This window comes from Argopecten irradians, chromosome 14 (assembly GCF_041381155.1).
Source record: "Argopecten irradians isolate NY chromosome 14, Ai_NY, whole genome shotgun sequence".
Lineage (NCBI taxonomy): Eukaryota > Metazoa > Mollusca > Bivalvia > Pectinida > Pectinidae > Argopecten > Argopecten irradians.
The window spans coordinates 37,379,704-37,407,222 of record NC_091147.1 but is presented as its reverse complement, the minus strand read 5'-3'; the positions used below and the strand labels follow the sequence as shown (position 1 = coordinate 37,407,222).

Here is a 27,519-nt window from a genome sequence, read left to right as displayed (position 1 = left end):
ATTACAATATTAGCAGACGAACTAATATGAGACTAAAATATCATTGGAAATCAGTTGAATTAGGGGCATTATATCCGGTTGAAATCTAGTTATACTGATATTATAGACGATTATAATTTATTAACCACACCTTTTAAACCTTTTCTAGCGATGGTGTGATGATTTCAGTTGACTATTTTGATGATTTCCACATGATTTCTATCGATGCAATATAAGCAGAGATTTAAATAGTATTTTAATCATATCTAAATCTCTGATATAAGCAAATTGATCATTCAGCAGATTTAATTAAATGTTGTTAATTGGATTAGTCACATTACACAATTTATATATCATCTCAAATGGATGTAGATTAATCAGTGACATACATTTAGAATCGAATATCACATTATTTTATGTTTTCCTTGCTACATGATATCAGAGATTTAGATATAGCACAGGGACCTGGCACGATTCTTCATCAACGGTATATATACATATATATTTTAGATACTATATATGGGACAAGGAAGTAATTCCAACCGTGAAATATCTAAAAACGCTTTTTAAAGACTGTGCCATTCTTAGAATATATGGATATATGTGTATAAGTCTTCTATGTCCTTGGCTGTACCATTCTTAGAATTTTAAAGGTCAACATTTAAAAGATTGTAAAACTTATAGACCCTATGGTTGTACATGTACATAGAGGCCTCATAGATTTTGGCCAGTTTTGATAGATATGTGCTAATATCCAAATCTTATTCACTGTGGTCAAGGATTTATAAGTGAGATATCAGTGGCTATGTATGGATAGTTATGTGCTATAAAAATTAACACCCATCGAGAAACAAAAGTTTATCGGTTTTTTATTGCTATTGTTTTGCTGTTTTTCCTGCCAGCCGCGCGGACATTATCGTCTAAGATTGGCCTTGGATAAATCCATTTTTTTAATTGTAATTTACATTCCAGACTTAAGACTGGGCAAAACCAGAAACATATATAAGTATATATTGCTTATAATTTTTTCTGGTAAAAGGGAAATCCAGCCTGATTTGACATGTAACCAATAATTTACATGGTAACAAACAAACGAGGATATATGATTGACTGATTCTCCCTACCTCCACAAACTCTTTCAAATCCTACAATTTAATTCCAGCCTTCAAATCAGCAATCTGCCCTGCCAATTAAATTTCCTTTTTTTTTTACTCTCACTCCAATTTGACATAAACATCACCTAACTAAGGTGGTCAATATAATGTAGATGTATTAATACATATTGTAATTAAACCACATTCATATATTGGCAAAAACCTATTTATATGTACGTATATGTTTTTAATTAATTAATTAAGCTATGAGTGAGTATTAATTTATGTAATAAATTAATTTAGGATAAAGAAGTAATTCCAAAAGTGTGGATCAAAATATTGTCGATTTTTCTTGGCGGTGATCCCCTTCATTAAGACACAAATAGAACAAACAAAAGACAAGTAACCAACCGTTAATAGCTGTAATTTTCTGAAAATAAATAAAGCCTATTGCTTTATGAATTCAGATCTCGATCCACATTTAGATCTATTCTTTTTAGATAATTTCACACATTTGGGGCAGAATAATTTGAATAATGATATATAATTATGCTGTATTTTCCCATTTTTTTTGTATCTTGTTTTCCCAAATAAAGAAAAAAAAATCTCTGAAATATACATGTTTTAATAATAGTGTTTTCCAAACATTAAAAGGTACAGTCTCCTGAAATTATTTGGTAAGAAAAAGCAAGGATTTATACTTCCTTGGAAAAAAGCTGGTAATCGCAAGGATTTGAAAAAAAATATATGAGGACTTGAGCAAGTCTAACTAACAATCTGACACAGACGAGCGCGAGGCTGGAAAAAACCACAACGACCTTCACCCCAAAAATCGGTCACTAGTGGCAAAGTCTCGTCAACTCAGACCGAGACAGTCGTTCAAGCAACATCGAAATATGAACAGAGACTATTTTCGAACGGCGAGTCCATTTTGGACGGGCTTGATAGGGTTCGGACTTGTTTTATTGACCGTAAGTTGTAAACAGGTGCCCTTTTGAAACGTTGCACGACTTATGATCGTGATTCTAATGCTGGAGTTTGGGAAAACGAAAGTTGTGACATGGCCGGGGTCACGAGGCCCAGCAAAAACTTGGCATATTTTACGCTAGTCTCAAACTATTTGTATCCACGATAATGCACTCATCACTAATAATGGAATGAAATGAATTCAATTAACGTTTGATATTTAAGATCAATGCACATAATTATGATGAACGTAGTCAGGACAACCTTTTTGGACAAAAATGATGTCCAAGCAAGCTTAAGTCCGCCCCTTTATCAAAACACACATATTCCCAACAATTTTAGAGGTTTAGCATGAGACAATTTTGAAAGGTAGATTTGGTTGTCTAATATGATCGTCGAAGCAATCCAATTAAATTTAGCCCGGTAATTCTGCTCCACTTCATCCTCGATACTCAAGGGCTTCCGATCACTTACGATCTCTACACCCCTGGACTATCTCATAGTGAAACTGGAGGCAACAGAATAGAACAGGTAACTTAGTCATTTGATGTACATCAAAAGAGCCGTATAACGGTACACTGTGGTTGACTCTGTGCCTTTGATGTTAGGCGTCGCTCTCTCTGTAGTCTTCAAATGAAATATTTGCTAGCCTGTGATTGGTCAAATGTTTTCCGCTGAGCTGCCTTCAATTTCACTATGAGATAGTCCAGGGGTGTAGAGATCGTAAGTGATCGGAACGAACCCCTGGAATATCGAGGATGGCTCCACTTAGGTGCTTTACATTATTCTCCATTACAAGATCTGACAACTCCCCATTCAGGATCACCTCAGCGTGACCCCTGGCCTAGAATCGGAACATCTTGGGATATACTCTTAGCCATTTATACTTCAGAATGAATCAAGCACACCGGAGATTTCATAGGCGACACGCTGGTTGGCTAACCAAAGGTGAACCCGAAATTGAGTGTTGTTAGATGTTTTATTGGAGATTATGGTAGAGCATAGTTGTGGAGCTGAATTGATCGGCGACATTGCCCAACAGAAATTACTCAGCATCGTCAAAGATTTAGATTATATCTCTGACGTTGTACATCTAATTATTGGATAAACATAACACACGGTCATGTACGTAACTTAGAATAACAATAGACTAGGAAATACAGTAAGATAAAGGAAACAAGCAGCACGATAATTTTGAACACGACCTTCGTCAACCAGAGGTTGAAGGCAGAATCCAACAAGTCATGTTAAAAGAAATTTGATACTGAAGAAAACTGTCAAAATTTCTGCGTGTATAAGGTAACAAAAAGTCAATTCATCCGAACTCTTCCCAGGTTTCACAATGTACTTCAGGGCTCGCGCTGTCAGTCGCCATAGGCGCCAATGGCGAATTTGAAATGCATTTGGCGATTTAAAAACAGCATTGGCGAAAGAAGAATTTTTCATGAACCCATAATTTTCCTCCCACTATAGACGTTTCCATACAGTGAAATTCGCCAATTCTAGCCATACACCAGACAATGGGGTACTGGCTTGATAATTAGGTAGACAAAAGAGGTGTGAACACTCCCTGACCACCACCCAGATCCCAGATCCTAATTAGCTGCCTGGGGCTGTTTCCACCTGGGCTTGGTAGTGTCACACGTGTGTATTACAGCTGAAGTTGATCGGCCGATTGGCCACCATTAGAAAACAATAACCTGGCCTTTCAATACATTTTGTGATTACAGCTAGTGAGCATTACATCAGAAACAAACACAGCTTACAACTGTAAATGATTTACTCACATTTTTAATGTTTAATAGGCCTAACAACTGTCCCCTAAGTCACAGAGCTTATTCACAAAGTTTGCAATCGTAATGGCCGCCATTTTGGATAATTGTCATAGTCGGCCCGGACCGGTACAACTTCAGGAATTCATAAAAAATCATTTTTAAAAAAATAGGAAGGGATTTTTTTCCCCATTATTTTTGTGTACATTTTTGAAAAAAAAAATACATTATGAAAAAAATATTAATAGTAAATATTGAAATTAAATTTTAAAGATATTTTCACTTTTTCTCTCTCAAATTAGATCTATATTTTATTATTTCAACTGATACTGTAACAGGTTTGACACTACATGTATTTGTTTTTAATTTAGTACTTCTGTTGTGATGAAAATTAAGAAAATATTTCCATTCAATTATGCCCAGTATTTTTCATATATATATTTCAATAAAAGATATATAAAATATAAAGGTATTAGGATTGAAATACATGTTTAATTGGCATTTTTTGCCCTTCTTCTAATCAATATAAAATATATAAAAAATTGTCCCTGTATAGAATACCCAGGTAGATCAACATGCGACCCGCAAATTTCAATTGGCGAATCCAATTTTTGACCCAGAGCTAGCCCTGGTACTTCCCAGATATTTTGCTTGTAGCAGTCTCGTGACATGGAAATTTTGAGCAGTACACTGTGTGCCAGTGTGGAAATTTCATCTGTAGCACAGTTTTTGCCCTTTGCATGTATTACGTAGCTAGAAGCCAATTTTTACCACTGTGACTGCAATGTTATTACTTTTGCTTTGTCCTTCCAGACTGCCTGACTGCGTTAAAATATGGATGTAGTGTGTTTAAAGTACCAGTAATATGAATGAATTAAAAATGTTATGTTTGTGAAGTCTTCACGATGGTCTCTCAGACATCTGATAACCTACTGATTTTTTGTTTCAGATGGCGACATTTGTGCCAGACAAGATACCCTCGTACCTAGGGAAGGTCGGTGGACTTGGACGGTACATGGGGACAGAAAAACCAGAACTAACATGGTATATGTAAGTTAACTTTGCCTTTGTTTGTTTGTTTGTTTGCTTCTTTCTTTCTTTCTTTCTTTCTTTCTTTCTTTCTTTCTTTCTTTCTTTCTTTCTTTGTGAAATTTTTATGAAAATCTGTGAATATTTTGACTATTACAAGTAAATGTACATTATTCCACCCCTGCATTGTCTCATGGTAAAACTAGAGGCTGTTCTGGAGAAAAAAGACTTTCAATCACAGGCCTGTAGAGACTTCCTTTGAAGATAAGTCATTGTGAGAGCCACATAGTCAATCACAGCGTACCGTTATACAATTCCTTTGATGTGTATGAAATTAAAGGATCAAATTACCCATATCATCTGTTGCCTCCAGTTTGATTATGAGAATCTAAGTCCAGGGTGGATGTAACATCAGTGATAGTAAACCCTTGAGTATCAAGGATGTCTTACTGGTAATTTCTTCATCCCAGACACAGGAGATGTTATATCAAAATTTCTTGTTTGATGTTAGTTAAGTAAAGAAGAATGGATGGTTAATTGCATACATTGGATGTGTTGAAGATACATAGTTGTATATATTTCTCTTTAAAAGATTTCTGGCGACCATTGCCATCCATGCAGCAGAATCCATCTACGCCTATATGTTGTGTCGGTACGTAACTAACCGGTTTGTAGTTCACTTGTCATGACCATGGCATGCCTTCTTTAGAGGATTCGTACCAGTTTAACTGAATTGGAATGGCACCATAAAATGGAACACTTTAATTTCTCCAAGATGGTGGCATCCATATGAAGATTCGCTTCCAATATAATTCCTCGGTATTTTTCTTCAGAACGTCATGTAAAATCAATGCCTATATAGTTGTGATGTTCTGTATTAGACCCAATAAGTGACCAGGGTGATTAAAACAATCGAAAAATGAATGGATGCTAGGACCAAACGGGCTTATCTTTCACAAAATTATTGCACAAGATTTAAAGTAAGCCACTAATCAATTTACAAAAGAATCTAAATAGGTAAACTTAAACAGTTTTCATAGTATCTGTTGGTATGTAAGTTACTGTTGGTGAAATTTTATTTGATAAGCCTCAAAAAGTGGGAGCGGCATTTATAGGGATGAGGGCGCTTCCTTGGTCGAATACGCTACATTCAATTAAAACATAACACTATCTGTTCATCAATGTTAAATTTGTCTGAAATGTTCTATTTTTCAGTCGTTTTGGTTTATCATCGTCGGCGACGAAGAAATGGACATTTCAAACCTTCCTCTTTGGAGTGGCTTCTTTGTCCCTTCTACGGCAATACAAACCTCGTGGTGATTAAGGCCTGGAGTAAGAGTGGATGTATGTATAGTGCTAATCAACAATACGAGACTGGATGCTGAATATGTACGCATGAGGGCTGATCGAGCACATTTATTAGAAAAATGGCGGTATTTATTTAACTTTGGTGAATAGATGGTATTGTCTCCATCAACAATAATTGGAGACTGAACGCTGAAACTTTGTAAGTTAACTTTGAGGGCTGATCTTTCTTTTTTTTTCTTTCTTTCTTTCTTTTCTTTCTTTCTTTTTTCTTTCTTTCTTTGTGAAATTTTTATGAAAATCTGTGAATATTTTGACTATTATAAGTAAATGTACATTATTCCACCCCTGCATTGTCTCATGGTAAAACTAGAGGCTGTTCTGGAGAAAAAAGACTTTCAATCACAGGCCTGTAGAGACTTCCTTTGAAGATAAGTCATTGTGAGAGCCACACAGTCAATCACAGCGTACCGTTATACAATTCCTTTGATGTGTATGAAATTAAAGGATCAAATTACCCATATCATCTGTTGCCTCCAGTTTGATTATGAGAATCTAAGTCCAGGGTGGATGTAACATCAGTGATAGTAAACCCTTGAGTATCAAGGATGTCTTACTGGTAATTTCTTCATCCCAGACACAGGAGATGTTATATCAAAATTTCTTGTTTGATGTTAGTTAAGTAAAGAAGAATGGATGGTTAATTGCATACATTGGATGTGTTGAAGATACATAGTTGTATATATTTCTCTTTAAAAGATTTCTGGCGACCATTGCCATCCATGCAGCAGAATCCATCTACGCCTATATGTTGTGTCGGTACGTAACTAACCGGTTTGTAGTTCACTTGTCATGACCATGGCATGCCTTCTTTAGAGGATTCGTACCAGTTTAACTGAATTGGAATGGCACCATAAAATGGAACACTTTAATTTCTCCAAGATGGTGGCATCCATATGAAGATTCGCTTCCAATATAATTCCTCGGTATTTTTCTTCAGAACGTCATGTAAAATCAATGCCTATATAGTTGTGATGTTCTGTATTAGACCCAATAAGTGACCAGGGTGATTAAAACAATCGAAAAATGAATGGATGCTAGGACCAAACGGGCTTATCTTTCACAAAATTATTGCACAAGATTTAAAGTAAGCCACTAATCAATTTACAAAAGAATCTAAATAGGTAAACTTAAACAGTTTTCATAGTATCTGTTGGTATGTAAGTTACTGTTGGTGAAATTTTATTTGATAAGCCTCAAAAAGTGGGAGCGGCATTTATAGGGATGAGGGCGCTTCCTTGGTCGAATACGCTACATTCAATTAAAACATAACACTATCTGTTCATCAATGTTAAATTTGTCTGAAATGTTCTATTTTTCAGTCGTTTTGGTTTATCATCGTCGGCGACGAAGAAATGGACATTTCAAACCTTCCTCTTTGGAGTGGCTTCTTTGTCCCTTCTACGGCAATACAAACCTCGTGGTGATTAAGGCCTGGAGTAAGAGTGGATGTATGTATAGTGCTAATCAACAATACGAGACTGGATGCTGAATATGTACGCATGAGGGCTGATCGAGCACATTTATTAGAAAAATGGCGGTATTTATTTAGCTTTGGTGAATAGATGGTATTGTCTCCATCAACAATAATTGGAGACTGAACGCTGAATTTATGCACGAGGGCTGATCGAGGATGTTTATTACAAAAACGATGGTAATTTGTTAAAACTTCAGTGAATAGATGTGATTGTCTCAATTTGATTATTAATTTGTAAATTGTAACATTTTAACATTTTCATTCAGTGAAATATGTAATATAATTAAGTTATTTATTTATTTTGGAAAGAACAAAAGAAATTTTTTTTTAGATATATGTATTTTAAGTATGTATATATATTACTTGATAGTGTTCCCTCATCTGTTTTGCATTCGATAGATCACAGATTAATTTACATGGTTTCCCATATTCATTTTTTTTTTAGATGAAATCTTTTTGAATGTTCAAATCCTATAAAAAGTTGCAGATTTTCATTTGGTATGCTCAAATAAATGGCATGTAAGAAAATTTGTGAAATCAGTATATAAATACAATATTTTTGTATGAAATAACTATCGTAGGTAAAATAATGTAAATTAAGGAAATGTGTGTGTGTTTTGAAAACCTTGGTGTATTTATATTTTACCATTTTGATGTATTGAAGGTTGTGTATGTGTGTAACCTTGAATTATCCATGAAATGTGATTTTAACCTAAATGGTTCGGCATACAGTGGTGATACCGTTCTATTTGTGCCAAATTTATGTACATGTACTTCAAATGATTCCACTTATATTGGTTTTTACCCCTAATACGAGATATTTTTACAATTGCATGTTGTAAAGTTTGTTCCTTTTTCCTAGCCCGAGATACTGGCCCTGGCAACAAACATAGACATTATGAAAGATTCAGATATCTGTCTCTCATGATGTCTAAGTCTGGTGTCAGGGTCAGAGCATATCGGTATGATTTTCCCATTACGTGTCGAAGTGATCCATGAAAATGTCTGCATCAGTAGTACAACTGGCTTAATACGTGGGTAAAGTACCATTTACCGTCGATAAGTCCGACCTTCCAGTGATTATGAGGTTGTCATTTGACTTGAGTTTCGTGACGTCATAATCACCGGAAAGTGGGACTAATCGACAGTAAATTGTACTTTACTCACGTCGTTTTGGGATCTCGAAACCCTCATATTGGTTTGACGTCTTCAAGACAAGATTCACTTCATAGACCCTAGTGAATCTTGTCGTTAATTGTTAATGTATCTAATTTAGCAGTAATTTTATTTAAGTGTATTTTTCTGCCAGAAATGCTGCTGTTAAATATGGTTGTTCTAATTGAATTTTCTGTATATTGTTTTACAGCCATCATGGTGATTGCGTGAATTCATCATTGCACTAAGCTCTTCAAAATCACTTTTGTGTTCAAATTTGTACGCTTACAGTTTCAAGCTTTTGTTGGTATGAGACTTTTAAAATACAGAAAATAATCTTTGAACCCAGCGCAATTAAACCCTGATTAGTACAGACAAGTATTGTCTATAAATACAACAGTTACGGTGTTATCTATCTATACTGTACATGATCGCTTGCGATAATTGAAAATAAAAAAAAAAAGTTTTCAGAACTAGTGGTTGTTGGAAACACCCCATAGTTATTTTTTCAAAAGTATTAAATAATGTTTTAAGTTTTTTATATGCAAATTCTAAACATCAGATTTTTTACAAGTATATGCAAAAATGAAAATAAAATATGACCTGTGTAATGATTTTTGACTTGTGTTATACTTTGTCTGTAGATGTAATTTGATATCTAGTCCTGTAAGAGAAGGATCTTAAATGAGTGTAAATTTCCTATAGGAGATATTATGAAACAAGTTGTTATTTGTGCTGCAAATATCCTGCGGGCAGCCATTTTTTTTGTGTCGTTCGCGAGTCCTGACAGCACTTCATTCTTTTCTGAACAGTTCAAGCATAAACATGACAGTTGTTAGTAGTCTTTCTTTTATGGCCACTAAATTTTGCATTTTCAATTTCAAACCAAGTCCGCATTTTCGGATTAAAACATTGAATGAAAATTCTTAACAAGATAAAAGAAGTTGATATTCATTAACTGAGATGAACTTTTGCGATTTACTAGGGTCCCGAAAGTAAATCGCACACGAAAGAGAGTTTGTTTACAGTTATACGAGTATTTTCAAATTCAGTATTAAAAGGTCATATTGACTTAGTACATTACCCTCACATTTGTTGGATATTCGCCTTTAAATTTAATTTCTTACTTCAGAATTCTAGCTTTTGTTGCACACATATGTGTAGCCAATCAGAATGATTCATCATCGTCCAGCCCAATATGATGTCATGCAAGTGATGTAAAAATTCTGTCTTTGCATGATACAGAATTATCTCCCTTGGAAGGTATCGTTATTGTTTTGTGAGCAAAACTATCATCGTTTTCTCGTTTTGATTGCAAACACACGATATTACAATCAATACATACCCGCAAGGGCAGCTAACTCTTTAATATGCAACAATGGAATATATTAATGTTCAATCTTGCAAAACTTCAATAGTACCCGAGTATAGCGGCACTTTTGCAGCATAGTAACCAGGTGTGTAACCAATCAGAAATCAGTATCCAGTCACATGATGTACTTCTGTAGGAATTCCCTTTTCGCGTTCCTTCCAGCTTAAATTACGAGTCGACACAAAAGTTTGTATTTGATGGATTTTCTTTATTTCTACACCTTTTGATATGAGTACAAATGATAACAATGATACATATACAATGGAGGCAGAGGTGTACCAATTTTGTACTCCATATGATAAATCTAGTGGTGTACCACATTAATTTTTACACTGTTTGTGCTAGTACTAATGGCCGAGGGGGATGTTCACTGGAACAGTTATACGGAATCTGTACATGGGACATAATGTATTATAGGTCGTCGGGGATGTAGAATAATGACGGGCAGTCTGGGCTTTGTCATCCACGATATCCATTCACATATACTACACGGACCGAAACAAACACTAAATGTTTGGCAGACATGTTCGCACATGACATTTTGGGACACATGTAAAAAACACTATCTCAAAAGATTGCTGCTACAAACTGAACCAGCCCTGAAGTTCTTAATAAAAGAAATCAAACCTTTTAATGAAGGAGATTGATAATGTAAACAAAATGAAGCAGAAAACACAGAATAACACCTATTAATATTTTAAAGATGTACAAAGCCTGACATTTTAAGTTTAGCATTAGCAAACAATTATCAATAAGACTTCAATAAGACTGATATTTTTGTTAAGAGAAGCAACAATGAAAAACTCCATAAATAGATAAAATGCATGCTTCCTTTGAACCATTTTAACAACACAGGGAGTAAAAGAAATCTGATGAATTTATATCAAAATTAATTTCTGGATCAAATATGATGTAGGACTAAGAGATCAAAATAAAAAAAGTTTTCTTCACATGTCTTGATGACAATTTTATTGTTTTTTAGCGGGCATGTGTCGATAAATAAAGACAAAATATTCATGATCACAGGGACCTGACAAAGACTTCCAACCAACAGTATATATGTATTATAGTATAAAACATACTGTTGGTTGGAAATTTGTGTCAGATCCCTGTGTTTGTGATTAGCTGATGAAATAAATGTCTCTTCTATCATACACACATGTACAAACACATGCACCACGAGCTCTATGTATATGTGTATGTGTAACATATGTGGTATTAGTCCAACTTTTCTGCCGATTTTTCTATAGTCACAGTCACTACAGTATTAACTTCGGAACCATCGGATTAATATGATATATTAACAATTAACAGTTAATCACGTACACCTCTAATGATTAATAATACAGATTTTTTCACCAAGATAGTAAATATGTAGATAATGAGTAACTCATTCATCCCTGAAATTTCAAAATGGACTGGTCTTGTCTTTGATTCAGAAGAGCCTAAATGTGTCTTCAGGGGTGAATGAGTTCAACCAAAACATTTATGTCCTGTTTTAACTCATTCACCCCTAAAATTTCATAATGGACTGGTCTAGTCTTTGATTTAGAAGAGTCTAAATGTATATTCAGGGGTGAATGAGTTTAATGCACAGGAGTTTAAATACAAAGGGAAGTACAAATGGTTAAACAATCTTTACGTTACAAGGTCAGCACCAATTAAAGGGAAATAACTCTGTCAATCTGTATAGTAAGGGGAGATATTCCCTAAATATCTGAATACTCAATATTATCATAACACTATTCCAATGTATGGTGGAATAGGTTGTTTTATAATTCAATTCAATGTTAGCGTCATTTGCTTGAAGTTAGTAACACCATCATAGCACACAAAGTGCAATCAAGCGTGGGTTTCCGATGATGCATAACACTAACTTTAACCATATCATTAAATATGCAAAATATATTAAAGTTAATAAAGATGCACATCTCCTTCAAAATGCATAACCCAGAAAATAATATACATTGATCTTATTCACCTGTGATATTATATGTATACAGTGTCAACGTAAAACCTGAAGATAAAGTGTCACCAAATTAGAATCTTCAGTAATTCATTTTCTTTTTACCAAATATTCTAACAAATGACAAAATCACCAAATTAATTTGCCTCATATGATTCTTCTACAGTTCAGTAATATAATAATTATGCTTATATGTTGTCAAAATACAAATTAATCTAAAAGATATTTTTTTGTTCGAAATGGCACAAGATAAATGTAATAATTATGAAATGCATATCTGAAGACTACACATTTGCACATATATATGGCAGTAGCATATAGTCATATAACTACCCCAAAAAAATCTTTATATTTACCTTTAATTCTAATTGTTTTTAGTTAAGACAAATCTTAATGCAGATTTTGAATTTAAATTTGTAATTAGAAAACAATCATATAAAGAAAACAAGCGTTTTTGTGCTATTTTTTTCTAAATGTGTACATTTTAGTTTTCCATCGTTAGTATTTTCATCATATAGTGTACATGCTTTTAAATTTTTTTATAAATACACATCGGAATAATCTAAGAACTGTTTAAAGTCACCATGGATTAAACAAAGAGGACTCACAATTAAACACAATGAAACAATTCAGACACTCTTGCATCAGTTTTGAACACCACATTTTCCCTCTTTACACCAAGGGAGACAATCACAAATTTTTTTTTGCACATAATAAATATGTAAAGTAAAATAAGCTAAAAACTTAAAAGCCTGCAGTATCGAGTAAAAAGAAAAAAATGCTTGGATCAGGAATTTACACACAACAAATTTAACATTAATTATCGTATACAATGTACAAATGTTTTACACTAAAATTGGTTTAAAAATAATACATATATACAAATTAAGTACTGTACATTATAGTACATGTTGAAGTATTTTATAATACAAAAGACAACTTTAGATATACTTGATATTTAACATTGAAATGTAGCTTGTGTTTGGTAGTTTGACATCATAACAAAGGTGGTTCATAACATGTACATGTACTAGACGACAAATTACAGTAAATAGACTCATTTTCGCGGCAATCTAATTTTGCGCTCGCTTAACGACCTTTTCCCAGGAGTTAATTTTGTAATATTTATGCAAAATTTTACCACACACAAAATAAGTTGGTTGACTGTAATCAAACATAACACAAACTCTTTGTCAGCCTCATCTAGTGATATATCAAAACTAGCTTTAGGGGGAAATAAGATTTTCATTTGTGATCTTAAATTTGCATTATCAATTTAAACAATTAACATCAAAGCACTTTTGTTGTTGACTTTCTCTAATTTACACCCCAAACCTCCCTGGTAAATGAAAAAACCCATTCCATGCTACATTACAGCTTTCACCAATACACATGTATAAGATAAAAAATTCTTACCAATTATAAGGAAAATGAATCCAAAATGCATACAATAGTACATGTATGCTGAACAACCAAATTTGAACTAAGACCCTAAACGGTGTTTCACACATTTTATTAGGTATAGAATATTATTTTCTATTTTATCGGCTACGGAAAATTAAAACATCATTAAACTGTTTCTAACACAAGAATATAAGTCTGTTTTACTTCATAGAAAAATATGGACTAAAATTGAGTTATTTTGAACTTCTGAAAAATTTACTATGAAGATTTCACATTTTCATGTAACTTTAATTTTTCTTTTTATATTGAAGAATTGGGTCTGAGTTGGATTCATTATTTTCTAGCCAGGTTTCAATAAAACATCCTTTGCCTTTTTGCATTCAATAATTGATTCAAAATAGATGAAAAGTTCAAGAGAATGTGTTCACATCTTACCATAAAGCAGATTACTTTCACGATTTGAACTAAAAGCAAAATTAAATTTTAGCCGTTTTACACTTTTGTGGTTTGGCTTTAAGGGTATATATGAATCAGCCCTTTCTCAAAAATTTGCAGATCAAATTTTCATGATCATAGCAATGCCCTACAAAATCGTGAAAATATCATTCCCGCGAAGTTAACTGGCTATACAATATACAAAGTCTTGTGTACACCCTGTTACACTGCTAAACAGCTTACAAAACATACAAACAATCTTTGGTGTCCCTTAATTCAGCAGACCAGCCATGGCATCAACAGTAAACGAATGATTAATTAACATTTGTATAAAATAAACATTTTGTGATAATACATGTATTTGTTAAAAATATGACTAGTGTAATATTACAAACCATCTAAAATACAATAATTAAATGTACATTTAAACACTGCTATAACGGTATTTTGTGACTTTTATTGTTTGATATGATGATTATCCTAAGTACGGTATCTGTACTCAGCATTGTCAACTTTTTACCTGCTCTATATAATGACGAAAGCACAGCTAACAATACTTTACCATACAGAGCCATAATGGATTGTTTCATTCCTTAAATGATATATATGTATGTAATGACATCAGGTCAACATCTCTACAAAGATTGTTCTCTTTCAATCTTCACAATCAAAACAGATGCATCCACCCTATCAGTTCATACAGAGTCCGACCACAGTAACATAGATATCTGTGAAATCTTCTATTAAACAACTTCAGCTTATATTAACTAACAGTTTCAAGAATAGACCTAGCAGTTTAAGATTCTATTCCTCATTTGTATACCAGAATTTCTCTGCTCCTCTAGTAACACAGGAGCAGAGAACTCTGAGATAAGACAAGGGCAGACAACTCTCTGAAAACACAAGATCAGACAACTCTGTGGTAACACAAGGGCAGACAACTCTGCAGTAACACAAGGGCAGACAACTCTGTAATAACACAAGAGCAGATACCTTTGTAATAGCACAAGAGCAGCCAACTCTGTGGTAACACAAGGGCAGACAACTTTGTGGTAACACAAGGGCAGACAACTTTGTGGTAACACAAGGGCAGACAACTTTGTGGTAACACAAGATCAGACAACTCTGTAATAACATAAGAGCAGGCAACTACAACTCCGTAAAATGTTGAAGTAACATTTCCTAATCTGTGATGCCAAATGGTAACTTTTTAAAAGTTTTGTTTCAACAATTTCACCCTTAAGACACATTTAGACCATTCTAGTTCAACGACTTGTACAGTTCTTAATAAAACTTAGGAGGTGACTGCATTAATTTCATTAAGCATGAGGGGGTTGAGATTATATCTTACCATGGACCTATACAGTGACAGTCTTAAAACCACAGACGAACACGTTTCTACCTAAATTTACAGCTAGACATCTAATAATCATCTATAATTGTACATCTCACATACCTTCTATTTATTTTGCTTTTCACCAGATATTATGCATAGTTAAAGGGGAGGTAACCCTCCATTTATCACTTATAAACAAGTTGTATCTTAAGTTCTGTTTAAGGAATAGATGATGTCCCAATCAACATCAGGTTTCATCAAGTTTATTGACTACTCACTTTGCTTCTCAACTGTTTCTGCGTATCAATATTATGACAATGTGAACATTTTCACAGCAGTAAAGCTATTACTTAGTTGGGGAGAAGTGTTTGTTATGTTTCTAATGCATTACATTAAGTACAGAATACCATTAGTACATTGTATAAAAATGATGAAGAGCGAGATCTGCCTGTATTGTAGAATCTTTTTTAGGTTAGACAAGTCAAATCAGGTTCAAATATAGTGAAATGTATAATTTGAGTACTATTCCAAAATGGACTCATTCATGCCTTAATTTCATAATGAACTTTCCCATCCCAGTAGAATTGGAAGAGTTCATTAATGTCCTAGGGGGGGCAGATGAGTCCAGTTTTAAAGGTCTTGTTTAAAACGCAATTTCAGAGTGTTAGAGCAATATAAACATTCTGCTGAGTCGAAAACGACAAACTATAATTTTTCTGAACTTTTCCACTCCCAGATTTCACAATTGCCATATTAAACAGTTCCCACAGTCTACCTCCAAACTCCAAATCTCAGCTTTAAATATTGAAGATATTTTTCTGAACTCCATTTTGAATTTACTTTATAATAACTTGAGTAAAAATGAATACTTAAATACATTCTATATATTAATAAACTTGTATATAATTTAATGGGTTAAAAATCATCTTAAAATTAAAAATATTTCCCTTATAAATGTTCTATGGTGGATGATAAAAATGACGTACAGAGTAAACAATAATATTAACACAAAACGGATTACAAATTATCGACTTCATTCAAAATCAGTCATTTCTGTCGTTTGTACTAAAAATATGTTTTATAATTAATCCAGTATCACGGTAATCAGATATGACACAATTTCTGTGTATAATTATATAGTTTGACTTAATTAAATCACATTACCACTCAGAATCTTGATTAACAATATTGCAGCAATCACTTGATTCACAAGATACACAACTTAATCAAAAAAATTCCATTTCTTATGTTCATTTCTTGCTCATCCTATCTTTGTAGGTTTCTGAATATCGGATTATGCACTCTTAGTTATGATTGGTTGTCCCTGATTGGGCTAAAAATGACAAGTTTTCATTGGCTGTCAACGGCTTGTGTCATGAGAGACACAGCGTCTGATTGGTCGATGCAGACACAACTTTGGGTTGGCCACCAATGGCTGTTGCTGTAACAATGCTTCATAGTGATTTCCAAAGGGCTTTATAAGACACAGCCTCTGATTGGTCACAGAGTGTTAGAGCTTTAACAGACGCAGGTTCTGATTGGCCAACAAGGAGAAGTATTATGGCAGACACAGGTTCTGATTGGCTGCCAAGGGCTGGTGCTATGACAACTGGTTACTGTCCATCCGACTGAATAGCCGTACGCGGCGAGAACTGTTGGTAGCATGGTTGATCACTTCCATCCACCTGGAATAGATATATAATACTATAATCTTCCTCTGATATAAAAGAATAAACATGTTTATCTATTTTCAAAACATAGCTCTTCATTAGACAAAACTTTTCAGAAACAATCCTGCGAAGATATCTTTGCTCCATCAAAATCATTTTTAGAAGTGTCTTGTGCTGAACAGATGAAATATTTGTTTGTTTGTTTGATTAATCAATGTACTATAAGTATCAACAAGAGGCCCAGAGGGCCTGTATTGCTCACCTTGTTTTTTTTTTAGTAATTAGACCAGGTGAGCTAATAAAACTATACTTTTCAAAATCTACAAATATATTTTGGATGTTGACCTTAAAGCAGAACTCACCTCTCAAATGTATACTCGCTCTCTGCCCTGAAGAAGTACACATGGTTCTTGAACTGGAGTTTGAAGACGTGATCTTTATGGATGCCGTCTTCTTCTTCTGGAGTGTTTACAGCGTAACCTAGCAGCGGTAGGCTGGCCAGAGGGAAATCATCCTTGTTGACAAAAAAAGTGTATTAGAATTTTTATATGGATATGTCAAGAGGAAAAAAGTCAGCAAGAAACTTGCTGAAATCTGACAAGTCTGAGATATCTCTGTCTATTTCATTTTAATTTCTGATTCAGCAAGAAGCTCGCTGAGAGCTGACAAGCCGAAATCTGACGAGAAGTAAGAGATGTCTCTGTCTATTTCATTTTTTATTTCTGATTCAGCAGGAAGCTCGCCAAGAACTGACCAGCCGAAATCTGACGAGAAGCCTGAGATATCTCTGTCTAGCTCATTTTAGTTCTGGTTCAAAGAGTTTGTGTTTGCAATATGAAATCTATCCAGCTAAAACAGCTAGGAAACATCAGTAAGATAATGGAGATAGTTATACTTGTCTTCAAAGGTTCATCTCTGTAAATTGTTATCTTCCACAATTCATGTACAGTATAATCAAATTCATAGGTATTTCCGTATAATTTTAATTTCACGAAATTTAATCACACAGCATGTTTTGAAATGGAAATCGTGAAAATTAGTAGCCGTGAAAGAAAGTTAATTTACATTTATTGGTGATGTCTGATAAAGGAATATTCTGTTACTTTTGTTGAGAGCACCTTCATCACATGGGGGTAAATATTGACGTTATTTGTTTACAAGCGGAATATGACTTTTTTCAAAGAAACGAAGCGAGTTTTGCTTACAAAATAATGTTGTTGTGATTTATACTTTCTAGCAAGGGAGATAACTCTATAACATGCAAAGACGAAAACAGGCCTGTTAATTAAAATCCAAATAAAATATATAATACATCAGCCATATCTATTTATTGTAAACTTCTTACTATAATAATATTCTAATTTAACAAACACACCCCTAAGTGCATATTTGAACTCATCTCAATCTAAGATTAGTACAGTTCAATATCTTTCAAAGGTAAAGAATTGAAGGCATTAAATTCTGTTAATTACCTGGTAAGTTTTGTAGAAAAATAGACAGAAGTTTGTGAACACTACCCACAGTTTCTGCCAGCCATTGCTATTTTTGAACTTCCGCAGCAGGTAACCACTCAGCTGGTTCTGAAAATAAAATCACATTTTTATCGTGTGTTTAAGGTAGACCGTACGTCCCTTTTAGTTTCCTCTCAGGGATTTCGTTCATTTTTTGATATTTTGATTTTAGGTATACCCTGATCACAAAAATCGCATAAAAATAATATGTCACCGGGTTAATTTTTCTTCCAGGGTTGCTTAAAGATATGTATTAACGACTTTATATTCCTGATTTTAAGGATTTTTGAATAAATAATATTTCTCTCTTGTAACATCACTTAATTAACATATAAAGAATATGCTCGTAACATCTTCATACCTTCAGTAGGTGATATATAATTCATAACTTTATCAAATAAGCTGGGTTTTCCACAATAAAACAAAATATCGTTGTTCTAAAAGTAATTCCAGACCGAATTTTAGTGAAAAATTGCATCAAAATAGTCATTCTTTCTTTTTTTCTGAAAAAATGATCTCAAGAAAAATCACATTTTTACCGTGTGTGTTTAATGGCCCATCGACAGCCAGGGTCATATAAATCAGATAATATTGCATCATGTATATAGTAATATTCTAATGTTGAACTTTAGAGGATATATTCACACTCATTAGCCCGCACATTATAAGTAAGGCTTCTCTTGGTCATTCACCCCTAAAAACACATTTAGACTCTTCTATATCAAAGAATAGACCAGTCCATTATAAAATTTCAGTGGTGAATGAGTGTACCACAATGGTATTTACTCCCGACTTGGAGGTGGATAGAGGGCTAGTGAACACAAGAACTGTAGAGAAACATACTTCATTTTGTGTTTTCATGCTAATGGCATGTTCACAGCAATTTAATTACCCTATTAAGAGGTAAAACACTTTAATGAACTTGTAGTTTAATATTTTAGAGGTGAGTTATTTTCGTGGATATTAATCACCTGCGAATAACATGAAAAATAAATTGCACATGAAAATGAAATAAAACCATCACGGAAAACCTTTTTATGTACAGAAGTAAGAGTTCTTACCTTGACAGCCTTATCGTGGTCTCGCATGCTAACACTGGTATTCCTATGCCAACACACATGCATTGTAGTGTTAGCTCGGTGCTGGATCTGTTTTTCAGGCGGCGACCCGTTCACTTCTCCACTTTGACTTTCCCCTTCCACATTTTCTGATGAACCTAAATAAATATACAGTCAATACATTCATCCTTTTATTCACCTACTGGTATTTTGTATAACGAATAAATATCTTAGCAGGGATACAGTAAACGACTAAATAATATGACAAACAAAAACATTTCTTTAAATACAATTAAAGATTATATCCCTTGATAAAAATAATTCCCTTGATAGAAATCATCTCCCTTGGCAGGAATAATCTCCCTTGAAATGAATTATCTTCCTTGACATGAATTAATTCCCTTGATAACAAATATCTCTGTTGATAGGAATAAAATCAAGCCATTAATAGGAATTATCTCCCTTGAAAGTAAATCTAAATACCATATTTTGCTTTTAATATACTGAAATGCCTGTAGCAATACATTTTAACATGTCAAAATTAATGAGAACATTTTCAAATCTTTCTGTTTCATTAATGGCCCCACAAACGCTTTCATACCAGCCACACCTTCGCTGTACTTACTTGTGGAGGATTTCAGACTAGAATATTTGAGTTTATCATCGTTCCTATTTTTGGCCTGGATAATGGCTTCATTAAGATCCTCAATCCATTTATCTTTCTCCTCTTGGGAACTGCAACATACCAACAAGTGACAGTTCAAGTATTTTTAATTAAGATACAATATTTTATACATGAAACACACATGTTAAAGTGTTAACTAGATAATGTTAATAATCATAAAGCATCGCAATACAATTAAGAGATTCTGGGAAAATTTAGAAAGACCTATAATTCTTTCGAAACTTGACTCGACCAGATTTTCAGTCATTCAATTCATATTCATATCAAGATTAAAAATATGCTTTCAAAGAGATTCTCAAAACTGTGACTGCAGCAAAAAATTTTGTACAATAAATGTAATAATGAAGGGTTTCGTACATTATCATGCAATAATTCTGTTGTTATTTCTCTAATGTACTTGAACTTGTAACTAAATCTACATAATGATTCATGCACTTGTATTTTTAAGTGCAAAGTTTGCTAGCTAATACTTTGAACCCATACAGCAAAGTACTTCAATATTTGTTTCATAGTGAGTTAGTGAGGCCCATTGTAATACATACCTAGCTGCCACTAAGATACATTTGTTGCCACCATATATTGCAAAACTGTTGGCTACGGCCATCTTGGCATGATCCGACTCCTCGACCTGCGAAGGTGAAGGTTAAAGAGGTCATTACACAATATCCTTTTTAGGTTGTCTCCTCTTGTATCAATATATACATGAGAAACATCAGCTGTGTTTCATTAAAATATTGAAAGATTATAACTTGAATAGATTTTTACATTATGGAACAGATAAAATATAACATGGAAATCTGAAAGTACTCTTAATAAACCATAAAGTGATAATGATGAAAAAATGCTTTAGATTTTTGTGTTATTGCTCCATGTTGTAAATACATCATTCAATAAAAATGTCATTGTTGTTTCTCCTTCTCTACTTACGATCATCCCTCGAAGAGGGAGTTGTCCATGAACTTTGAACTGTAGTAGATGTGTCGTCGTCCGACTGGTATAAACCAACAGGTCCGAAAACTGTTGACAGATAATTAAAATAGAAATCACGCGTAATGAAAATGTTTAAATAGGCTGGTAAATGTTTCTTTAAGTCAAATTTCACTCAGGATTAGCCTTATAATGAGAAATAGTTAACACAGAAATTCAGTGACTTTTTATGTATATGTTCAAAACTGTATAGTCAATTAATTTTGCAGGGAGAAAATCTTCTCTATTATACCAATTCACAGAGAGAAACAATCCTGCATTTTTCATTTTAATAGCAATATGGCTTCTCTAAATTGCTTTTTTTCCTTCTGCTAATTCACCCCTATATACATATTTGAACTCTTTTGATTTAAAGACTTGAACAGCCTATTCTAAATTTTCTGGGGTAAATGAGCTAATTATTTGAAGGTCGTAGAAATTCACTTGACTGTGAATATAGCGAAATTAATTCTCCCGATAATAATAGCAGCTAAAAAGTATCTATACATTAAATTTGAGCATTAGAAATCATATTTGTATGGTTTCTGATTTCTTACCAAGAAAAACATTCTCTGTTGGTATCCTTTCCTCGAAAATTTTTGAAGGCATCCTTCTCGAATGAAAATCTACAAATAATCAAATGTTCAACACATTACTTAGATAAACATATATTTGATAAACATACATTGAACACGATAAACCACTGTTAAATTTTACCACTTGGTAAATGTATATTGGACACAATAAATTTTACTATTGGTTAATGTACTGTATATTGAACATGATAAATTTTACCATTTGGTAAATGTATATTGAACACAATAAATTTTACCATTTGGTAAATGTATATTGCACACAATAAATTTTACTATTGGTTAATGAACTGTATATTAAACATGATAAATTTGGTAAATGTATATAGAACATGATAAATTTTACCATTTGGTAAATGTATATTGAACACATGATAAATTTTGCCATTTGGTAAATGTATATTGAACATGATAAATTTTACCATTTGGTAAATGTATATTGACATGATAATTACATTTGAACATGATAAATTTGCCATGAAATAATTGAACATGATTTTTGCCATTTGTAAATGTATATTGAACATGATAAATTTACATTTGGTAAAATGTAATATTTGGTAAATGTATAAACATTAAATTTTGCCATTTGGTAAATGTATATTGAACATGATAAATTTTACCATTTGGTAAATGTATATTGAACATGATAAATTTTACCATTTGGTAAATGTATATTGAACATGATAAATTTTGCCATTTGGTAAATGTATTTGACATGATAAATTGATTTGAAATGTATATTGAACATGATAAATTTTACCATTTGGTAAATGTATATTGAACATGATAAATTTGGTAATGTATATTGAACATGATAAATTTTGCCATTTGGTAAATGTATATTGAACATGATAAATTTTGCCATTTAGTAAATGTATATTGAACATGATAAATTTTGCCATTTGGTAAATGTATATTGAACATGATAAATTTTGCCATTTGGTAAATGTATATTGAACATGATAAATTTTGCCATTTGGTAAATGTATATTGAACATGATAAATTTTGCCATTTGGTAAATGTATATTGAACATGATAAATTTTACCATTTGGTAAATGTATATTGAACATGATTAATTTTACCATTTGGTAAATGTATAATGAATATGATAAATTTTGCCATTTGGTAAATGTATATGAGACTGCACTGCTTGTAGTACCTACCCTATCTACATGTACCAGTGTGTCAAGGCCAACCAAGTCTCTTTGTATCTCCATTAGCTTCTGTAAATTCTCCTGTAAATTAAACAAGGGTATTATACAGCCATAGTAATCAGGACATTATAGCATAATATACTATATTCTATATTTACATATTACAGAGTTATCTGCCCTTGGGGGTAGGTAGTGATTGTAACGTCATGTATTTGAGAGCGAAACTTCATACTTTTTGGAGAAAACGACGTGAATTGTGCTCACTAAAATAATGACGTAACAATTGATACCTACCCGAAAGGGAGCTAACTCTGTAATATGCAGACGGAATACCTAGAATGCCGGTAGAAGGCTTTAGGCAGGCCAGTTTGACCTAATTTTAACACATCCTTACATACACGATCACTTAAGTTTCAATGATAAAAAATACTCCAAATTAGAGTTTTAACAAGTCATAGGAAGAATGTTACATGATATAAACAGCAATTCAATCGTGTTCATTTTTTTCTGCTCTCTTATTTAGATAATCAAACAAAATCTGTAACATCCCTTTGCATGAAATGGTGTAAAAGACACCTGATTTTGATATTACTTCGTTGCCATGGTAACTAACCTGTGTCCTCATTCTGTCCTTGTACTCCGACACTAAAGCGTTCACCTTGGACAAGGCAGCTGGAAACAGAGAGCAAGCACTCTACATATACAACAATCTAAAATCCAATCACTTAGTAAGTATGCTGTTAATTCATTGGAGAAGTTTCAAGTACATTTTATAAATATACATCTTAGCATAACTGACGAGTTGAAGAAAGACAAAATGTCTACATGTTGAAGTTTAGTTCTATAAATTTGTCTGTTTGTCTGTTTGATTATTTTAACCTCCTATTAACAGCCTGGGTCATGCAAGGACGGTATTGAGTCAAAAGTCGTTTTTACGCACTGTCAATTTTCCATATTAGTCTAGTTATTTTACAATTACTAAAACAGCATCTTTCCGTATATTCAATTTATTTATAGTAGAACACTGCTGACAGGTATCATTTCTGCTTTGTATTAAAAAAGGTTGTTAACACACAATCACATTGATAGTAATTTTGCAGGATAAGGAACTGAATTTAGGTATTTCTATAGAAAGGAATGATGGACAGTGTAATTTCAGGTGTAATCTTTTCCTGTACAAATAGAGGATCAGACACATAACTTTTCATAATAGAAATATAAGTAAAACTTCAGATTTTGTCTCTATGTAAAAGAGTAGAAATCAGGCTCAGATGTAAGGTTTCCATCTACTGAGACAGTCATGCGACGTCATATATAGATTATGACTTCAAAACTACCTGTGTCGTCACAATAATGTTATTACACATGTGTCTTACGATATTTATGACATGGTCATATGATATGGCTGGACAGAGTAGTGAATTTCGTGTATTTTCGGAATGTGTAACAGGTGTAACTTACTGTACAATCAGCATTATTATCTATAGAATGTGACGATGGACAGTGTAATTTCAGGTGTAACTTACCTGTACAATCAGCATTATTATCTATAGAATGTGACGATGGACAGTGTAATTTCAGGTGTAACTTACCTGTACAATCAGCATTATTATCTATAGAATGTGACAGTGTAATTTCAGGTGTAACTTACTGTACAATCAGCATTATTATCTATAGAATGTGACGATGGACAGTGTAATTTCAGTGTAACTACCTGTACAATCAGCATTATTATCTATAGAATGTGACGATGGACAGGTAATTTCAGGTGTAACTTATCTGTACAATCAGCATTATTATCTATAGAATGTGACGATGGACAGTGTAATTTCAGGTGTAACTTACTGTACAATCATCACATTATTATCTATAGAATGTGATGATGGACAGTGTAATTTCAGGTGTAACTTACCTGTACAATCAGCATAGTCCTGATGATCCTTGGAATAATGCTTTGTGAGGCCTTTAGTAACAAAGAAAGAGATAGTAAAAAAACATCTTCTAACGTTTGTGTTAAATATCCTAGCTAATACATTATATCGGGGTTGATATTTCTGTTATGGTCACAGAAATTTGAACCGCGATAAAATGAGAAATTTATTAAATTATCTATTTACATATTCTTTTTTAATTTATTTACATATCTATATTTACCCTTATAGTCAAATCAGAAAATTATTAATCTGCTGATTTTGCCAAAACATGAAAATTTGACTAATGGAAATAATGAAGATTAAGACTCTGAGATGATTCTCGAGAAGTCATTATAACCGTTTAGTGATCAAATTTTTCTAATATTTCTTGACAAGCTTTTATTTATGAAATTTATCTTTCCACAAAATGTTTTCTTTTATAGTTATAACTCCCACCAATTCTGTTGATGTGTTATACTTACGCTCTAGGAGAAGTTTATAATGAAGAATTCGCTGTGCGGGTTTGAGAATAAATGTATTCAAGGGGAGATAACACACTTTCTGTGACTCAAAATCTTTGTACATCTTCTCAAATGATTTCTGTTTCTTGACGGCTTGCTCTAGCTCGGTCAGAATGCCTTCCTGTTTATCTAAAAAGTTCTTATAAAATACCTGAAAATAAAAAATAAACATTTACCATGACATTCTTTTAATGATATTAAACTTTAAAGATTAGTCAATCATTCGTTATGTATTTCTATTTTTTGAAATTACCTCCCTTGACCTGTTGCACATGCATAGCTACACAATCCATGAACTGTTATGTATTTATCATTCTTCCAGAATACCTTCAGGAACCCTTAAGCTTTTTCCAGAGAAACAATGATGATCAGAATTTTGAGTATTTACCGTTAAAGCTTTTGGGAGGTTGTTCATCAGCACATCTCCAATTCTCTGGTAATCGCCATTCAAATGGGCGTTAGATTTCCCTTCCCTGTAAAACACATTTTCATCAAATACACAGCATAGTTCATTTGCCTGGTTTTTAAATTACAAAACATGCAATGTTGTAAACAAAATATCTAAAATTTCTCATTGAAGTTTAGACGAGATAAAGAAATTGTTGTAATCAAAATTACTTTTTGTTTATTTAAACAGTCATTTTTCGATTCTGTTCATTCATTTCAACATCCTATATAAATAATTCCTAAACTCATCCACCCCAGAAGACACATTTAGGCTCATCGAATTTAAAGATTAAACCAGTCCATTATGCAACATCAGGGGTGAATGAGTTTATTATATATTGATATAATTCTAAAATGTCTTATGTAAATAATTCTTTAACTTATTCACCCCTGAAGACACATTTAGACTCTTCTAATTCAAAACCTAGACCAGTCCATTTTGCAATTTCAGGGGTGAATGAGTTAATTTTTTTTTTCTACATTATTCATGCTTTTTATGGGTTGTTTTGTAAATTATTCCTAAACTCATCCACCCCAGAAGACACATTTAGGCTCATCGAATTTAAAGATTAAACAAGTCCATTATGCAATATCAGGGGTGAATGAGTTTATTATATATTGATATAATTCTAAAATGTCTTATGTAAATAATTCTTTAACTTATTCACCCCTGAAGACACATTTAGACTCTTCTAATTCAAAACCTAGACCATCATTTTGCAATTTCAGGGTGGGTTGTTTTGAATGGTATTTATATAATTCTACAATATTCATGGCTTTTTTAGTGGTGTATGTTTTTGTACAGTGGGTATTTATATAATTCTACAATGTTGATGGCTATTTTTATTGGTGTATGTTTTTGTACAGTGGGTATACATACCACATTGAAATACGCTGGTCGATGTCCATGAGGAATTTACTGTGAAACTGGTAGATTGGCTCGATGGCGGAGAACAAGTTGTCCGTGGGCTCCGGAACAGCTCCCTCCATACTAACGGCATTGTGGAACCACTACAACATAGTCATCAGAAACTAGGTCACAGCACAAAATGTAATGGAAACTAGGTCACCACACAACATTCATGGAAAACTAGGTCACAGCATAAAATATATGGGAAACAAGGTCACGGCAGAAAATGAAACTGGAAAATGGTTCACAGCACAAAATTCATGGGAAACTAGGTCACAGCACAGGATTTAACTGGAAACTAGGTCACAGCAGAAAATTAATGGGAAATTAGGCTACAGCACAAAATTCACTGTAATTGGGTCAAAGAACAAAACTCATAGGGGTCACAGAACAAAATTCAATGGGAACTGGATCACAGCACAAGATTCACGGAAAACTAAGTCACACCACAAAATTTAACTGGAAACTAGGTCACAGCATAGAATTTGAAATTCTAGAAACTAGGTAATAGCACAAAATGTGATGAAAACTAGGTCAATATTTCATACTTACTAACTTGTTACAGCATTTATCTCCTTCTATTATGGATTCTTTGTTAACAACACCATCAACAAGTAAATTATAAACTTTTATCTCACCAGAGAGGTCACGAATCTAAAATTGTTTGAAACAAGAAATATCTAGATTTTGAAGGAAATACAATGTGATTGGACCATGGAATATTGTGGGTAGCAAT

The 27,519-nt window shown here is 33.1% G+C and overlaps 2 protein-coding genes and 1 long non-coding RNA gene across 7 annotated transcripts in view; 2 read left to right on the top strand and 1 right to left on the bottom strand.

Annotated features, from left to right (window-relative positions):
* The first annotated feature begins 1,884 nt into the window (after positions 1–1,884).
* LOC138307885 (transmembrane protein 254-like) lies at positions 1,885–6,336 on the top strand. The gene is made up of 4 exons (XM_069248804.1): positions 1,885–2,044; positions 4,761–4,861; positions 5,433–5,492; positions 6,056–6,336. The coding sequence occupies exons 1-4, from the start codon at positions 1,970–1,972 to the stop codon at positions 6,162–6,164; spliced, it is 345 nt and encodes a 114-aa protein (XP_069104905.1). The 5' UTR covers positions 1,885–1,969; the 3' UTR covers positions 6,165–6,336.
* A 95-nt stretch (positions 6,337–6,431) lies between these two features.
* On the top strand, positions 6,432–9,451 carry LOC138307706 (uncharacterized). Its single transcript, XR_011206036.1, has 2 exons — positions 6,432–6,964; positions 7,528–9,451. It is a non-coding gene; the product is annotated as an uncharacterized lncRNA (long non-coding RNA).
* A 945-nt stretch (positions 9,452–10,396) lies between these two features.
* LOC138307704 (FERM, ARHGEF and pleckstrin domain-containing protein 2-like) overlaps positions 10,397–27,519 on the bottom strand; it is a 129,654-nt gene continuing 112,531 nt past the window's right edge. For all 5 annotated transcript variants that reach the window (XM_069248542.1, XM_069248546.1, XM_069248547.1 and 2 more), the window contains 14 exons: positions 26,754–26,884; positions 25,815–25,899; positions 25,388–25,577; positions 24,905–24,955; positions 23,606–23,664; positions 23,002–23,073; positions 21,798–21,866; positions 21,202–21,291; positions 20,817–20,902; positions 20,215–20,324; positions 19,593–19,747; positions 18,493–18,600; positions 17,383–17,534; positions 10,397–17,035 (listed from right to left, as the gene is read on the bottom strand). In XM_069248542.1, the coding sequence (XP_069104643.1) occupies positions 16,951–17,035; positions 17,383–17,534; positions 18,493–18,600; positions 19,593–19,747; positions 20,215–20,324; positions 20,817–20,902; positions 21,202–21,291; positions 21,798–21,866; positions 23,002–23,073; positions 23,606–23,664; positions 24,905–24,955; positions 25,388–25,577; positions 25,815–25,899; positions 26,754–26,884 (1,443 nt within the window). In that variant the 3' untranslated portion in view covers positions 10,397–16,950. The remainder of the gene's footprint in view (positions 17,036–17,382; positions 17,535–18,492; positions 18,601–19,592; positions 19,748–20,214; positions 20,325–20,816; positions 20,903–21,201; positions 21,292–21,797; positions 21,867–23,001; positions 23,074–23,605; positions 23,665–24,904; positions 24,956–25,387; positions 25,578–25,814; positions 25,900–26,753; positions 26,885–27,519) is intronic.